General features: G+C 37.9%; 2 protein-coding genes across 2 annotated transcripts in view; both read left to right on the top strand.

The window, feature by feature from the left end:
* Positions 1-3,611, top strand: part of DIDO1 (death inducer-obliterator 1) — a 41,431-nt gene extending 37,820 nt beyond the window's left edge. Inside the window, exons 12-16 of the mRNA XM_032198125.1 lie at positions 140-275; positions 404-947; positions 1,457-1,610; positions 2,637-2,726; positions 3,360-3,611. Coding sequence (XP_032054016.1) covers positions 140-275; positions 404-947; positions 1,457-1,610; positions 2,637-2,726; positions 3,360-3,572 — 1,137 coding nt within the window. The 3' untranslated portion in view covers positions 3,573-3,611. The remainder of the gene's footprint in view (positions 1-139; positions 276-403; positions 948-1,456; positions 1,611-2,636; positions 2,727-3,359) is intronic.
* Positions 3,612-8,426: 4,815 nt separating this feature from the next.
* On the top strand, positions 8,427-14,011 carry LOC116495827 (death-inducer obliterator 1-like). The gene is made up of 2 exons (XM_032198543.1): positions 8,427-8,457; positions 10,378-14,011. Exons 1-2 carry the CDS (start codon positions 8,427-8,429, stop codon positions 13,731-13,733), a joined length of 3,387 nt encoding a protein of 1,128 aa, XP_032054434.1. The 3' UTR covers positions 13,734-14,011.
* Positions 14,012-14,669: the final 658 nt, after the last annotated feature.

The following is a 14,669-nucleotide window of genomic DNA, read 5'->3' as shown; positions in this document are numbered from 1 at the left end:
ATAAGTGCTGCTCAGAGCAGTAGTTCTGCACAGCCCTTAATATCTTTTTAAAGAACTGGAATTAACGGTTTCAAAAGTATTTTTTTATGATTGAATTTAGCAATCAACCAGAATGTTTTCTGTGTTCATTCACTTCCAGGAGCAGCAGGAGTCAACCCGAGCTGTACAAAATGTAAATAGTGCTCCTTCTCTAGACGTTTTTAGCAGTATGTTGAAGGATACAACAAATCAACATCGAGCCCATCTTTTTGACCTGAACTGCAAAATCTGTACAGGTATCTACTGTGTTGACTTTGTCTGAAGTAAAAGAATTGTTAAGAGCATTGCTTGCTTACTTGTTTTTCTCTTCAGACCTTTTCATTGTTAAACAGTAATCAAAAACACTTTAAAATTAATTTTGTAGGTCAGATTTCAGCATCTGAAGATGAACTACCACCGAAGAAGATAAAATTAATGGCTTCTGCTAAAAAAGCAGAGTCAAAATCTAAACCAGAAGTTCAGCCAAAATATGAAAGTTCTGCACCATCAGCAGCAGCGGAGCCTGCTAAAGAGGCAGCCTCTGAAAACACAGAGGAAACCGAAGTTGGACCTGCAGCAGAAGCAGTTTCCCAGTCAAGCTTAGAAAGAACTTACATTCCTACAACCCAAGGCCATAACAACACAGATTCTTCATCTGAAGAACCTTCGACTTTTCCTGCCTCTTGCACTGGTGCAGTTGTCACAACTGTAACAGTTTCTGGCCGAGACCCTAGAACAGCAATGAGCGGCTCCTCTGGTACTACGACGACAGCCCTGCGCTCTGGTACTGCATCTGATAAAGTTTCAACAGGGGAGACAAAGCAGGAAATGTCAAAACCAGTTATGACTGTCCCCAAATCAATATTGACAAAACCATCGTCCTCACCAGATCCAAGATACTTAGCTGTTCATCAGTCACCCAATATCAGGTGTGTATATTTAATAGTAAGCTAAGCCACTGAATCTTTAGTCTCGCTGTGTTCAGTTTTTTTGTCCCCCTTTGCTTCTTACCCTCCCCTACCAATAATCAAAAAGCATGTTCAACTTTAAATCCGATTACCTGAACTTTAAATTTTTAATTCATCATCTCCTTGTTTACCTTCTTTAGTTGGTAAAATTTTCTGAGCATCGTTATATATTGACAGCAAAAATTCTTCAATGTGTTTTAACAGATAAATAAAACTTGCAAGATATTTGACTTTAAATCTGCACGTGCATTCAAATATATTAAGTGTTTGTGAGGGTTGGTTTAAAGCTGCTCCAGACTTTCATCCTATATTGGATGAAAGTGGAAAACATTAACAAAGCTTTAATAAGGCTTCTGTTATTTGCTTTTTTAAAATAAAGTAATTGATCTATAAGAGGAGGGAAGAAAAGAAGAAGAAGGAAGCATTCTTACTGTGCTCTATAACGTTTCTCTTTTGGATTTGTTTTGCAGTGTTGCCGAGCCACGCTCACCTCAAGACGGCGATACTTCTCTCTTCCTCTCTCGCCTCAACACCATTTGGAAAGGATTTATTAATATGCAGAGTGTGGCCAAATTTGTCACTAAAGCATATCCTGTCTCCGGGTGCTTTGATTATCTTAGTGAGGTTAGCACTGACACATTTATGCGTTTAGATTATATTGCAGTTCCTGTTGTTAGAAAGGCTGGGGTCACTGCGTATGTTGTTATATTGGAAGTGTAACAAAAAAAAATTGCATCCCTTTAGTAATCTCCTTTAGTAATAGGAACAGTAGCCCGAGGCGGGGGGAAGGAGAGAGAGCCTTTTAAAAAAAATTCCTCACATATTTGTGAAGAATTCTCACGTCTGTTAATATGTTTATATATATGTTAGTATGTAACATAGAATAATAGCTTGATTTCAAGATCAGTTTTTGACGAGAAGTTCTAGAGCAAGTGTTTTGAAATAGATGCCTTGTTCTGCTCACAAACAGATGGATCACTGATGTGATCTATTAGAAAAGTTTGGCCATTTATTAAAAATATCATCCTTTGATTAACTTTGATGCAACTGCTTTTATATTTTGGGAGGGTGTACATTCAACTAATTAGGTAGTATGACAGCTTGTGATGAAACAACTGAGCAGTTATTTAACTTCTCTGAAGAAGTGTATTTGTTGTGACTGGGGGTTTCAGGCGTGTGGTTTAGGTCTTTTCTTAGGAGGGTTGGTGGCTCTCTTGTTGCTTTTGCTAAAATAGGTTTCATGTCATCATGACAGGAAGCTAACTAGAATTCATATGGGTGCAAAAATTTCAGATAAATTGAAAGTGTAGATAAAAGCTATACTACATATAACAGGTTCCCTGTAAAAGCAAAGCTAACAAATATAATCGGCTGATAGGCATACAAAAGTATTTGACCTTCCACTACTATCTTCGTCAGGCAGTGCTTTTTCTGTTTTGTGTGTACTGCCAGCCTTCCAGTAATATGCCATAATGAACGCCTTGCATTTTGGAAATAGCCCATCTGAAATTAGGAATGTATATGTGCAAGTTTAGTAAAATATAGTACTGCATTATCGCCTAAGCTACTGGGATGGGGCAATCTGTGCTGGTTCGAAACTGTAGCCTCTCTTTCCTTTTCTTATACGACCATGTAATGCTTCTTGTTTAGGATTTACCAGACACGATTCATATTGGTGGGAGGATCTCACCGAAGACAGTCTGGGATTATGTTGGCAAACTCAAATCTTCACTTTCTAAGGTATTTACTTAAAATCCTTTGGAAAACCAGGAAGAAACATACAGCAGCTTTTAATAGAATTTCCTTTTTACTAATTTATATTGATGTCAATCTACCTAGAAAACTACTGCTACCACTTACTCCATTGAAATTTTTGATTTATTGAAGAAACTGGTTTGCCTGTTGAGCTGCCAATCGTCTTTCCCCTGTGTAGTAGTTAAACATTCATACAACCTATTGTTTTTTAATGATTGAATATAAACCATCTATTTATTCAGTTACTGAAAATAGAAATGCAATTTTAAAAGACTAGGAAATTATTAGTAAGTGTATGTAATAAGTTTTACTACTTAAACCCTTATGGATTTAGTAAAAATGAAGCACAGTATGCAAACATTATCTAAGAATGTTCCAGTTCTTTCATAATTATTTGAATATTCTGAACCTAAAGAGGTGTAGCTTGATGTGAGATACGTAAATAGTTGGTATTTCTGAAAATGACAAAATTAATTCTGGTTTAATATTACCAATTGAATGACAATATATTCTTAAATCTTGAGTATTGTGTTGGAAAAAAAATAGTTGAGTACTTTTACGATTTTATTTGCTGATATGTTACAGGTTGAATTTTTCCACTTTGCTTTTGTATTTCAGGAATTGTGTTTGATTCGTTTCCATCCTGCCACAGAAGAAGAAGAAGTTGCCTATATCTCTCTCTACTCCTATTTTAGCAGTCGTGGTCGTTTTGGTGTTGTAGCTAATAACAACAGACATGTCAAGGATCTCTACCTGATCCCACTGAGTTCTAAGGACCCAATTCCTTCCAAACTCTTGCCCTTTGAGGGACCAGGTAAGCACAAAATTTAGGGGAGGTTAACTGCTAGGTAAAATTACAAAACGAGTAAATCAGAGTCCAATTGGTTTTGAATGTTTAATGTAAGCATAATTAAAAAAATATAATTTTATAAAAACATTTTAAAAGTATGCGTATAGGAAAAAATTGCAAAGTCAATCATCTCAAGGTGACATGGTCTGAAACTCACATAGCCTTTCCAACAAGATAAATATCTGCTGTTAGGAGGATTTGTTTACCCATAAAATGGAGTACATAGAACAGCCACTATATTGAGACAAACAAGCAAACATTATCAGAACATTAAACCGACCCTACTTTCAACAACCCATAAATCTACCAAGTTTTAGGTCCCTACAAGCCATGTGCTGTCCCTTAAATCACGTAGGAGACTCTTATCCCACGGAGCAGTCAAGAAATCTGTGAAGACAAAGGTAACGTTTATGGTTTCACTACGTTGTTGTTATCTCATGGTATGTATTACGCTGTGCATGCAATATGCATGTACACGGGGTCTGAAATATTCTGTGCTACCTGGATCAAGTTCCAGACAAATCCCTGACTTCAGAACATTGGTTTTGCCTGGGAGTAGGCAAATTCCTTTTGCGTAGGTGGCAGACAGTAGGTGGTATAGGTTGGTATATATTACAATCTTCTATTTTTAGTTAGTTATCAGCAGTAATGTATGGCTTGAATTTGCTCCATCTTTGTGCGTTGAACATGGAAACAGAAGAAATGAGAACGAATTCAGACGTGAAACACCTTTATATTACAAAATTTGAAGTCATCTTCATCTGAGGATGGAGGCGGTGCATATGCTTAGTTTCCAAATAAGTACCTTTTTTCATATAGAGTAACAGGTTGAGGAGCTTAAGAGCTACAGGTTACAATGAAGGCAAAACTTCATTGTTGTAAGGACGGTTTGCAAAATACTAAACAGTGCAAAATAATTACACATTAAAACACGTAAGGAGCTGACCTTTCTGACAAGCTGACTGTCCTCTACTACCCAAATACAAGTTTAGGACTAAACTCAATAAAGCATTCTCAGGGCTTATATTCATAAACAGATGTGTGTTCTGCCTGGCCAGGTTTTCACATGTTAATGGCATGCAACTTAAAAAACCATAACAAAAAAGCACCACCAACAAGCAATGTAATGCTAGGAAAATACTCTTCTTTCCTGCATGAAATTGCAAAGGGTGCTTGCTTTGTGTTCTTGGACAAGATTTTTCTCATACACTCTGAGCCTGTCTTATCCATCCCTGAACAGTGCACAGTCTACGTCATTGTTTTCAGGCTACAGCTAAAAAGGCAGGCTTGTTGCTACCTCAAGTCATCATGTAGTCTCTATAAGCTGAATGTAAGCACCTGGTAGTCTTTAATTTACCCAGTTCTTGAAAAGTAGGCAAAAACTATTATTCCTGTTTCATAACCAAAAAACAAGAACATGTAAGTGTTAACACTTGGCACAGGGAGGCAGACAGAGTCCTAAACTGTGGGCTAGATTTTCCAGCCCGAATAAATGAACTACATTCCTTTCTGGACAGTAACATATAAGAATGAGTTTGCCATTGAATTGGCTACGTCTGCAGTCTTCCGCTGTGCTTTTAACCTGCTCTAGGGAAGCATTTAAGTGATCTTCCCCTACTTGCATTCTTGAGCAAACATAGTCTGTCCTTGTACATTATCTTTTATATTTCTGTTGTGGATTTCATTTCAAATGAAGCTTTTAAAGTGGAGGCCTGGCAAAAGTAGACAGACTTGTTAGTATTAGTATAGAAATGAGGAATGTCAGGCTGGTTTTTACAAAATGTAAATAGGAAAAGTTCTTTCAAAACTGGAGGTAATTGCCCAGAAGAAACATAGGTATAAACACTTGCAGGCATTGTCTGTGGAGGCAAATTTTATGAGTCAGATTTTCAAATTGAAATACAAAGTGAATTAAAGAAATAGATGCAAAATTCCAAAGGCAGAGAGGCCATACGATCTGAAAGATTAATGGAAGACCCACTTACACTACACTCTTCTTGGAAACCTTTGTGAAAGTCTTTATCTCACAGTTGTGCTAAGCTGTGTTCATATTCTGAAAACCAAGCTGAGAATATGGGAAAAAAATCAGGTAAGCTGGTTTACTTATGTGCGTGTGTGTGTTTGAATGTATTAATACCGCAGCGTAAAAGACTTGTAATACATACTTGTTACTGACATCTGATTGAATTTACTGTTTTTTATACCCAATAAAGATATTTTTTGGAAAGTGGTCATTGTCTCCTTAAATTTGTGTACCTTCAAATAGAGTTTAGCAAGTACTCAAAAAACATGACAGTGTAAGATACTTTGATAAATATGACTGGGGGCGGGAGGAGGGAAGAGGACAATAATCCCATCACTCCAGAAATCCTAGTTGGAAGGTATTCCAGCTGTATCAACCAGCTCCATCAGGTGCATACGGATTATGAATCTCTCCCGTTTTCTGATGGACTGGATTTGGAACACAACTGAGGACCTCTGACCTGCTGTAGTGCCTAGAAGATCTACAAAACTTTGTCATGGGTGATATAAATATAGAGGAACATGGAAGGATATTCACATTTATTCACTTAAACCACCTCAGATATTTATTACCAGATATTATCTGTTGGTGGGATGTTCAGCATTGTTTTTTTTTTTTCTGGTAGTTTACTGTATGTGAATTTGTTTGTCTCGTTTCACATACACACAACACTATTTAGCACTTTCATCTGTAGATCTGAAAACACTGGAAAAAAAAATGAAAAGGTATAATCAGTCATTATTAGCAATAGGAAGACGCACTTATGGAGAGATTTATTGGCAATGTTGGAAATGTATCGGGTACCATACATATTTAAAATAGAAGAATTTTAATTTAAAAAGTGTATCAGCAGAGGGCATGCCGCAGTATCTCTTCCATTAGTTTAAGCTTGGAAGTGTTTTTAAGTATGAAGGCATGAAATCTCTTCAAGCTATTTAGAGTACTCATACCAGTATGGAAAGCAGCAGTAGTAGAACAACATATTTTTGATGTCAGCCACTCCCATTCAGCAAATGTACCATAATGTGCGGCAGTGTTACAGCGGTGGGAGTGATCTCTATCACTGAATCGAGATACACCAACTTGATAGTTTTCAGTCATGCTTTCACAATTAACTGGGACAAGTATTTAAACGGCGTGTTGATAATGATTACAGATTTGCTTGTATTGGTCTCTGCAGTTAAAAGTATGGCATAGGTCTGTTCCCTAAGTTTTGCCATCAGTGTACAGAAATTAGGGATGTATCCTTAGTGGTACAGTTAACTTCCTAGCAGCTGCGGATGGTAGGGACAATATGTGGCCATTATGTAGATCAATACTGCAAAACTGATTTCATGAAAAAAAACGTATTTAACGAAAAAAATATATTAATCCCATAGTAATATTAAATATATCTTGTTTAAATAGATTTAATTACAGGATGTAACTTGATAAAACCATCGTGGTCTTCAAATGCAGAATGCATTTAACAATATTTTATAAATAAATTAGCATCAAAAGCTACTAACATAGCTTGCAGCACTTAAAATGCTTGCTTTTGGAAGATAGTTATTGAGCAATAGTTGGAGACTGCAGCCAACATTTTCATTCAGTTATTACCTAAAATTAGGCACTTAACCTATTTATGGATATTGAAACCTATTTATGGATATGGAAATAGAATGGGACTGAGCTTTGAAGTGCTGGTCTGGCTGTATATTTCCATCTAAAAGAAGCACTTACTGTGTGATCGCTTTGGATTGAATGAATTTAGAAACTGGGTTAGGCATCTGTTGAAAATTACAGTATCAAAATGTAAAAATTTAATGGATTTTTTCTCTGACCAAAGTAAACAGATTCAGTTACAACCGTTGTTAATTAAGCTTTGGAATTTATCTTGAACGTGTGTTTAAGTTTTACTCTGTTTTTATTAGCGATGATCTCTGTCTCTTACAGGGATTCAGAACTGATTTTTTACCTTTTTGCTGTTAATTTTAGATACACAGTCCAATAGATTTTTGAAACCTGCTCGTTTCAATTATTCAGTGTTTGAGATGCATGTTGTGACTAGTTGGATAAATCACAGGTCTCTGCAGAAGAGCAGATAACCAATACGTTAATGACAGAAGAACAGTGAATGCTTATGAGGAGTTTTAGGGTGAACACAGATTTGAGAGATACTCTGCACGGGTCAATGCTGACCAAATGTGGAGTCATTACTCACATGCTGATAAAGAAAAAATGTAAAGCAGTCACTCAGAGTGAATCATACCTAACTATTGAGTCTCTTCAGAGTGTACACAGCGAATAATTTTCTTCCCAAGTAAGCTGTCTTTTGAGCTATGCCCTGATGTTATGTATTAATGTAACTTCATCTGGGGTAGTAAACTATAGTGATCAGAATTGCTAGGATTGCTTTTAGGCAATGGGTTGAAAGGAGTTTTTAATTGGGTGAATCAAGGATTTTTGATCCTTTCCAAATAATCTTAGATTCACCAAAGATAATTACTTGTTTAGTTCCTGTCCTGCCTCCTTTTGTTGTACATCTTGCCGTCCCTGCCCTGTCACAAGGACAATCTGTATAAAATTATAAGCAAACTAAATTATAAGCAAGTCTTAGTTTTGGTTAGTATAGCTAGGTCATTTTCTTGATGCATTTATAATTTGTGTGTGTATATATATATATATTTCTAACCATGGAAGAAAGTGAAAATTGGCAACACAAAATACTGAAATACTATATCTGGAGGAAAAAACTTGGCACTGAGTTTTAAATGTACAAGTAGGGAATAATGTGCTACTAAATGAAAAATAGAAGTTTATTTAAACCAGCATGTCCAACATCCTCTCAACCACAGAACTATGTAAAACTCAAACACTGAACTTTGAAGTAATCTGAAATCAGCTGTGGAACTAGAATGCATTCAATCAAATTTCAGTGTTATTTTTTTTTCAAAATACTTAAAATGAGAGCTGCTTCTGATAGGAAACCTCAAGTAGATTTTGCATTGGCCTCAATTTTTTCTGTCTTTTTGCAAAGACCTTCTAGTGAGTAACCAGATTTTGCTGCTCTCTCCATTATGTGGCTAAAACAGATGTGCTGTACTATTACCAGTCACAGTCAGAAGAACACAGAATTTCAGAATTTAGGCAGGTTACTGCTTAATGAAATATTTATGCTTAATGAAGCTTTGTTGAAGAAGTCATCGTCTTGACTTACCTGGTTATAATCCTCTTGCTGTGGAAACCTCACATTTAACTTAAGAAATAGGCTTACCCCATTTAATTCTTTCTTAGCGTACGTGAATATAATTTCAGCTATACAAATAAAAACAGCTGATGTAATTTTCTCATAAGATAGTAAATTTAGGAGCCCCCTTAAAACTTTGAATTCAGTTGTTTCAGCAAAGGTTCATACTTATGACTGGTAATGGCAAATAGAATTTATCTGCAACTATGGGAAGTTTGGGTTTTTGCTGGTATCAAAAAGTTTTCAGTGGCAAAAATTAGTTATTTATAAGTTGTTCCTTAGTGAGCAGTTGGTTTTGTTTAGTAAGAAAATAAAGATATACATAAATTCATATATTACACTTCTTTTAAACTTCTACTTAAGGGTCATGAATATAAGGGACAGTGTAGGTTTTCGAGTCCTCATCATATAACCATGGTAAATCTCTTACTTTGCCGTTAGTTTCGTTTCTATATTCCTGGTTCCTAGCTGGATGCAAATATTAATATGGCTCCCAAATGAGGATCTCAAGTCACTAAATCCAGAAGTTAAAATCCTCTCTTTATATGTTTTTTCTACATTTGCCACTGACTGTATGTTAAAGGGTTTACTCCCTGCTCTTTATTCTGGTTGTATTTGTCTTCCACGAGTGCCTGTGGGAAATGTGAATGTACAAGGAAGGAATACAATAATGTGAAACGGACCTGCAGCTGTTTGCATTTTTCCTCTTTATGGGAAACTTTCTGGTCATTTCTGGGAATGCTTCTCCAGGGATTCAAGCCTGAAGCTTTCACAATGGAGTAATTCTGCTCACATTTCTTACTTAGGGAAGGGTCTGTGGCATCAAACTCAATTCTACAACAGTGTTAAAAGTCACCTTGATGGAATGGTGTAAATGTCAGTCCGGTATTTTAGCACAGATTAGAACAGAAATGTAATTATTAAGTTTAACAATGCCTTGTGCTTTTTGTGTAACAGAAAGTGGAGTGTTTGTATTTTGTTGTTGCTGTTTGTTTGTTTGTTTGTTTTAATAGCATTAGTTTTTTTCTCTTTATTTCTGGTTCTTCAATTCCAGTTTAGCCTAATTTCTGTTAATCTAACAGAAAGTTAGATTGCTTGTCCAGGTTTTCTCACTTATCAGTATCTCTGTGTATATAAGGTATTTGCAAAGTATTTTGAAAGGCAATATTTGATTGGGGGGGAAGTGGACAACAATAAGTAGAAAGTAATAATACAAAAATAGGAAAACTTTAATTTTTGAACATTAGAGACATTTGCAAGGACATCTTTCAGTAATCATACCTGTTACTGCAATATTAAAGAATATCAAGGGAAAGAATTAAAATATTTTTTAGTTACTGTATACAAATTTATATAAATAGTAAATAAATATAGATACATATGCTTATGGATTAATGTCACTGCGTGAAATTTAGAAGAACTGTTACTGTTATGACTCTCGTAGCTGCCATTATATAAAATGATAAGTTCCTATTGAAAACACAGATAAAAAATAGTAGTTTTTTACATATACAATCTTTATGTTTCCTTTCAGGTCTGGAGTCTTCACGTCCGAATTTAATTCTTGGATTGGTTATCTGTCAGAAAGGGAAGCGTCTTGCTACTAGCACGGATACAGACAAAATAGAGGAAAAGCGCAGCCGAATTCAGGTGCAAGAGGAAACAGAAACATCGCTGTACTCTAAGGGGACAGTAGCTTCTTCACGAGAAAATAAAACTCCGAAATACACACTGTATTCGGGAGATTCAGCTGTAAGTACAACACCACCGGGATCTCCTCCACCTCCACCCCCACTTCCCGTTCCAGAAACCTCATCAGTTACACCTTCAGTATTAAAAATACTGTCCTCGATTAAGAGTGGAACCACAAGTACTGTAACACCACCAGTTTCAGCTACTGCTTCTACAAGTGCTACTGCTACACATTCTTCATCCTCAAAAACTGCCACACCTCTTGAGCACATCCTCCAGACACTTTTTGGTAAAAAGAAGACTTTTGAACCTCTTGCTAAGGAGACTGAAACTGTCCAGTCTTCAAATCAGGAAGCTCAAGCAGCTGTGGATGGAGGTGTGTCAGCTGTTCCTTTGCTAGATCCCATTGTACAACAGTTCGGACAGATGTCAAAAGACAAAGCTATAGAAGATGAGGAGGATGACAGGCCATATGATCCCGAAGAAGAATATGATCCAGAGAAAGCTTTTGAAATGCAGACTGGTGAAAGCGAAAAACTGTATAGTGTGGAGAAGCCCAGTAACACAATAGAACTAGAGGATGAGGCCTATGATCCGGAAGATGAAACTATCTTGGAAGAAGCAAAAGTTACTGTTGATGATTTACCTAACAAAATGTATACAGACACTAAAAACACTTCTGTGGAAACACCTGCTTCATATGTGCCAGATTTATCTGCATCTTCATCCTTGGTGGAACAGCAAAAAATGTTAGAAGAATTAAACAAACAAATAGAAGAGCAGAAACGACAACTAGAGGAGCAAGAAGAAGCCCTCAGACAACAACGAGCAGCTGTTGGTGTTTCAATGGCTCATTTTTCAGTGTCTGATGCTTTAATGTCACCTCCACCAAAATCTTCCCTACTAAAGACTGAATTGTTCCATCAGGACCAACAGGCTGCACAAAAAGTAGATTTACCTTCATCTTCCAATCAGCAAGCACAAGTTTTAAACCAGAGCTGTGACCCACGGCAGAATAGAGACCCTCGACAAGCCAGAAGAATGGCAACAGAAACTAATGACGGCACCGAGTCTCGAATAAAGCCACAGGCAGCACAGAATGAGATATCCACAAGAGAAATTCCTCAAGCGAGTTTTCCAAACGCTTTGCAGACTTCACTTGGTAAGGAAGATAAAACTTTAATTCCTGCTACTCAGCTTAGTTACGGTGGTGATAATTGGGTTTCCAGTGAAAAGGCTCCTGCAGTGCTGCAGGAAGAGGCACCTAATAGCAAATTTGAAAATACTGTTCAAGTTACTTTGGAAAATGTGAGTCAAGCAGTTTCTGCAGAACCTTCTACATCCAAGCCTTTACGTAAAGTGCTGCTTCCGACACCTCCAAGTACGTCTTTTCAGCCTAATTTCTCCACATCTAATGACGGTCAGTCTTTGCAAGATATGCACAAAGTATCCTGGTCAAATGAGGCAAATCCAATGTTTACTTCTCAGGAAAAGGGACCTGGTCACTTTGAACCAGACAGGGGTCTTTCTGCGGTGCAATACGAAGAACAGAGAAACCCTCAGCCTCATCAATTTGTAGAACAAACTGAATCTCCACCAGTTCAGGGTGAGGGTGGACCTCTCCCACAGCACTTTGAGGAGAACCGAGCTGGAGGTCCGTTTCCTTTGTCTGGGCAGAAAGGAGGACCTCCAGCACCACTGATGCTCAACGCGCCCGGAGGACCTCATGGACCTAATTTTAGAGGCCCAGCGCCACAGTTCTCAGAAGAGCATGGTTCTCCAAATAACGATGGACAAAGAGGATCTGCCCCTGGAAGATTTGGAAGTCAAAAGGGTCCCATTCCTTCCTTGTTTTCTACACAGCATGGACCACCATCTCTGTTTGGTGATAACAGGGGCCCTGCTCCGTCTTATCACGGTGTTCCAAGAGGAATGTCACCATCTCAGTTTGAAGATCATAGGGAGCCTCACATGGAACAAAGGGAATTCTCAGATTCCCAATATAACGAGATGATCAGGCCTCCGGGACAGTTTGAAGGCCCTGATCAACCTCAGTTCATGGGAAACAGAGGACCTTCGCCTTTTCCTTTTGGAGGTCAAAGGCGACCCCCACCAGCTCAGTTTAAAGGACAGAGAGGAGGTCCGCAGTTCGGAGGGCCTAGAGGTCCAGCCCCTAGTCATTTTGGGGGACCAAGAGGGCCTCACCCAAATCAATTTGAAGGGCAAAGAGGTCCGGCTCCAAACCATATACCCGGCCCACGAGGACTTTTGCCACAGCCATTTGAAGAACGGAGAGGAGGGAGTCCACCACCCAGGTTTGCCAACCAGAGAGGTCCAGCTCCGCTTCAGTTTGGAGGACCAAGAGGAGCCACACCTCCAATGTTTCCAGAACAAAACGAACCTCCCCCTTCCAGATTTCATTTCCAAGGTCAGTCGCCACAAAACATGAAGCCAACCCCAAGACCACTCCTGGACCTTCCCAGTCATCCACCAGGCCACAGAAAGGAGATGTGGGAGGAAGCTGGGCCGTCTGCACCTCTTTCTGGTATTCCTGGGCAAGGGCCTGAGTCAGAAGGACAGTGGTCAGGATCTGACTTCCGAGAAGGCAAAAATCTTGAATTTAGAGGCCAGACATTTGAAGGGAGACAGAGAGAGAGATACGAAGGAGGAAATAAAGACAAGGTTTTAGATCAGCCAGAGCCTCAGCAAGCAGATAATCGACAAAGCAGACCCTTTGAGGAAAGACGAAGGGATCGAGAACATGGCAGACCTTGGGAAAGAGACCGTGGCAGAAACTGGAACAGAGACAGGGACTGGGAGAGACACAGAGACAAAGAATGGGATAAAAACAGAGACAGAAACCAGAACAAAGATAGAGAGAAAGACTCGGAGCGAGGTAAAGACTGGGAAAGAAACAGAGACCGAGAGAGAGCAAGAACCAGAGAGAGAGAATCCTACAGGAGACGTGACAGAGAACGATCAAGAAGCAGAGACAGAGATCGTGACAGAGACCGAGACCGGGATCGAAGCAGGGAGAAAGAAAGAGATCGAGACAGAGATCGAGATCGTGAAAGAGGAAAAGATCGGAAAGATCGGAGTAAAAGTAGGGAGATCGGTAAAGAGATTAAGCCAGAAACACCTAAGGAAGGTCAGAAACCAACAGAAGCAGAAGCTTCATCTTCCACTAATCAGTCATAGAACTATAACTGCTGTTATATTTTCCATAGATAATATACAACACTGCAAGGACTGAGTCAATGTCTTCTGTATATACTGTATATTCTCACCTTTACAAAAATGCTGTTGTAAATCTAGCCTTACAAAATGTACTGACAAATTAGCAATTTTTGAACAACTGTGAATGAAAATATTCAAGTAGGTAAAAGGCAAGAACATACTGGACTTTCACTTGCTGCATTTTGTGCATAATGTTTTTCTTATAAAAATTCACAGCGTTACCTGTTCTGAGATTTTGTTTTTTCTACTTGCATCTTTATCTTAAAATTTCCATTTACAGTACAGAAATGGAAAAAGTCTAAGAAGAGCATATTGCTTTTTAAAATTATAAAGTTATGTTTTCCAGTAACTTGAATTGTAATTTTATAAGAGAATTTAATCAAGACCTTAGGAGCCATACCTTTACATCTCATGTATGTGATATTTTGGTGTCAAAGTTGTTCCTACAGCACACGCTTTAAAAAAGGAGTCAAATATTGCTGTCTTGTTTATTTTACAATGGAAGGGTCATGCGTATTTAGGAGAAGGCTGCAGAAGAACAGTGTTACTGATTATTGGATGGAGGATTTGAAAACGGAATGTTATAAGCTTAAAGTGCACTATCTTCCTTTTTATATACAGGTATTTTGTGTTTTGAAATCCATCTGTTAAGTGTACAACAACGAAACAAACCGTACCTAGTTTTTCATGTGGATGAGGGGTTTTTAATTTCACATTTTTACAAACCTGCAATTAAAGAGTATATAAAAGTAGCACCTTTATAACCAGCAAAAAATTTTAAAAATCAGACATCTATTGGCAAAGAGCTAAGACTACAAATGAATTGGTATACCAAAGGAAAGAAAAAGAAGTTTGTTAAATAAAAGAAGTTTATTAAATGGGCCATTGAATTTATTT

This window comes from Aythya fuligula, chromosome 16, assembly GCF_009819795.1.
Source record: "Aythya fuligula isolate bAytFul2 chromosome 16, bAytFul2.pri, whole genome shotgun sequence".
Classification (NCBI taxonomy): Eukaryota; Metazoa; Chordata; class Aves; order Anseriformes; family Anatidae; genus Aythya; species Aythya fuligula.
Note: the sequence above shows the minus strand (reverse complement) of the source record. Positions and strands in the feature narration are given on the sequence as shown.

Excerpts from the sequence above, each read along its gene's own strand:
- LOC116495827 (XM_032198543.1), top strand. The coding sequence starts at position 8,427 with ATGTCCAACATCCTCTCAACCACAGAACTAT. Across the intron at positions 8,458-10,377 it reads CCTCTCAACCACAGAACTAT|GTCTGGAGTCTTCACGTCCG; the intron begins GTAAAACTCAAA and ends GTTTCCTTTCAG.